The sequence below is a fragment of the Sinocyclocheilus grahami genome, unplaced genomic scaffold, assembly GCF_001515645.1.
Source record: "Sinocyclocheilus grahami isolate Dianchi unplaced genomic scaffold, SAMN03320097.WGS_v1.1 scaffold708.1, whole genome shotgun sequence".
Taxonomy (NCBI): domain Eukaryota; kingdom Metazoa; phylum Chordata; class Actinopteri; order Cypriniformes; family Cyprinidae; genus Sinocyclocheilus; species Sinocyclocheilus grahami.
In genome coordinates, this window is record NW_015505887.1 from 330,338 (window position 1) to 332,959 (window position 2,622).

Here is a 2,622-nt window from a genome sequence, read left to right on the forward strand (position 1 = left end):
TTTCCTGCTTTTATGAAGCCCCTCCCTCTGAAATACACGATGAAGCTGATGATCTGAATGAGAGCGAGAGAGAGAGAGATGCGGAGCGTGTGCAGAGCAGGGTGAGGCCAGGAACAGGATGAGAACGCTGCTTTAGAGGTATGTGAAAATAAGTGTTTTCACTGAGCTGATGATCTGAATGAGAGCGAGAGAGAGAGAGATGCGGAGCGTGTGCAGAGCAGGGCGAGGCCAGGAACAGGATGAGAACGCTGCTTTAGAGCATTGATTTTGAAACTTGTGAATCCTTTAGAATCGTTAGAAGACTGAATCGTGATTCATATATGAATAGATTTTTACATGCACCCCTAGTTTTCTCTTCCTCTTCTCTGAAGCAGTGCAGCATGGCCCCGCCCCCTTTGCTGCGTGTTCCCGGAGGCGGGGTTTATGTAAAATTCTGGGTTCTTGAGTAACGGACCCGGGAAGTAACTCGCTGTAGTCCCTTACCAGCAGTTTTTGTAGGCATTAAACTGACAGAATTTTAAAAGATGATATCTCCGTTTGCGTTGAACTTTCAGCTTCATAACTTTGCAGATATTGTTTATGATCAAACAGCAACATTACACACTAACTAACATTAAAAATTAAAATTTCCTTTAAGGAAATAAACACAAGGAAATTAGCTTTTGCTGCAAGACTCCTGAAATGACTTTTATTTTGTAACTCTCTCTCTGTTTTTCCTGAAATCACTCACCCGTTATCCAGTTTGACTAAATAGGCCGTGCGAATTCACAAAACACTTGCTGAAAAAAAAGAATCGGAAGTATTTTTCATACAGAAGACAAGCAACAGTTTCCATTTCACGATTTATAAAAAGTCGTGCAAAAATAATTACCGTATAAAAACAAACAACAATAATTTAGCACTAGCTGCTAAAGTGTATAAAAGATGTTAAATATTAACTTACTATGCATCCCAACATCTAAAGTCCGTAATAATATTAGATCTGGGTTGCCAAAGACATTTTGCAATCAAACAAGTCGTATTAAATACAGTCAAATGAATGTGTTTGGATCAACGCAGCAACACTGACCACCTAAATGAACGTCCCTCTGACCCAGCAGATGTTTAGTTTTAAAAATAACTATGATTTAACATCATGACAAGCATTAATAAGCATCACATAACATTCAAAAGTGCCATCAGTCACTCGCTCACATCTTCACTATTTAAAAGCAAAGCAGAAGTGTCTCTAAATCCATTATCATTTTAAAACATGAAGTACTTTTAAAAGATCTTGTGCATGAGAGTTTGCACTTTTGCACCCTTTCTCATGTTGAAGGGTGAAAACTGAAGGCCACGTTGTGTGTTGTATATTAAAAACGGTCCTTGTCCTGTGTGCAACATGACCTGCAATGACTGACTCACAGCATCAGTCTCGCATTCCCACGTCTCCTCCTTAAATGCCACTCAAACCCACAGAAGGTCAAATGTAGAGTCCAGTAGGCGTGAAGCTCAGTGAATGCGAGCCGTTTTCCCCATCACCTTACTTTCCGTACCCGACAGTAGCTGTATTTTGTGTGAATGATGTTCGTTCGTGTCTCAGTTCGCTCTCATCTTGCTGGAGATCCAGTTTGTGTAGTTTGTGACACGCGTGTAAACACCAGGCGTGTCTTTCTTGCCGCAGCCGTCGCCCCAGCTGATCAAACCCATCAGAGTCATCCTGCCGTTTTTGGGACACACCAGAGGGCCGCCGGAATCCCCCTGAAGAACGAGCAGGAGAAACCGATCAATAAAGATGCAGAAATCACTCATGTAATGCAAACAGAGAGGCTGAATGTGTTGTCACCTTGCAGGCGTCGTCCAGGCCGCGTGTGTCTCCGGCGCACAGCATGTTTGGAGTGACCAGACGGCCTGACAGCTTCTCTGGGACACACTGTTCCTGCGGCCACAAGCGCACCAGACCGCGCTTAATTCGCTCCGAGTAAAACGGAGAAACTGAGAGAGACAACGACAGAAGACAGAGTCAAATTATCATTCAGTCCCTCAGTGACTTTTTTGGACTATCAAGAAGCACTGCAAAAAAAAAAAATAATAATAAAACATTCTTAATTAGTCTTTTTGTCTTGTTTTTCTGTTAAATATCTAAAATATCTTAAGGTTAAGAGGCTGTACTTTATTGTCCCAGAGGGAAATTTGTCTCGCGCTCAAAATACAGCCACTGCATCACAACACTTAAAAACAGTGCACTGCACAATAAAAACAGACACACATTAGTCTCTGACTCACTTAAATATCTATATTTAACAACGCCCTTAAATATCTTGCTGCAATGGCAAATTGTTAACTTTTAAAAAAAATAATAATAATTCTGTTTTACTGCACTGACAAATTTTTCACTTTTTAAAAAAAATATTTTTTTTTTTTACTGCACTGGCAGATGCTTTCACTTATTTTTATTTTTTATCTTATTTTTAACAATTTTACTGCACTGGCAGATGCTTTTACTTATTTTAATTAAAAAACTTTTTTTTTTACTGCACTGGCAGATGATTTCACTTATTTTTATTTTTTATCTTATTTTAAATTTTTTACTGCACTGGCAGATGCTTTTACTTATTTTAATTTTAAAAAAAAATTTTTTTT

The 2,622-nt window shown here is 39.2% G+C and overlaps 1 protein-coding gene across 1 annotated transcript in view; it reads right to left on the minus strand.

Annotated features, from left to right (window-relative positions):
• Positions 1 to 632: 632 nt before the first annotated feature.
• The window catches only part of LOC107560034 (tissue-type plasminogen activator-like), a 23,719-nt gene continuing 21,729 nt past the window's right edge, over positions 633 to 2,622 (minus strand). The window contains exons 13-14 of the mRNA XM_016244092.1: positions 1,826 to 1,974; positions 633 to 1,740 (exon numbers count right to left, since the gene is read on the minus strand). Coding sequence (XP_016099578.1) covers positions 1,579 to 1,740; positions 1,826 to 1,974 — 311 coding nt within the window. The 3' untranslated portion in view covers positions 633 to 1,578. The remainder of the gene's footprint in view (positions 1,741 to 1,825; positions 1,975 to 2,622) is intronic.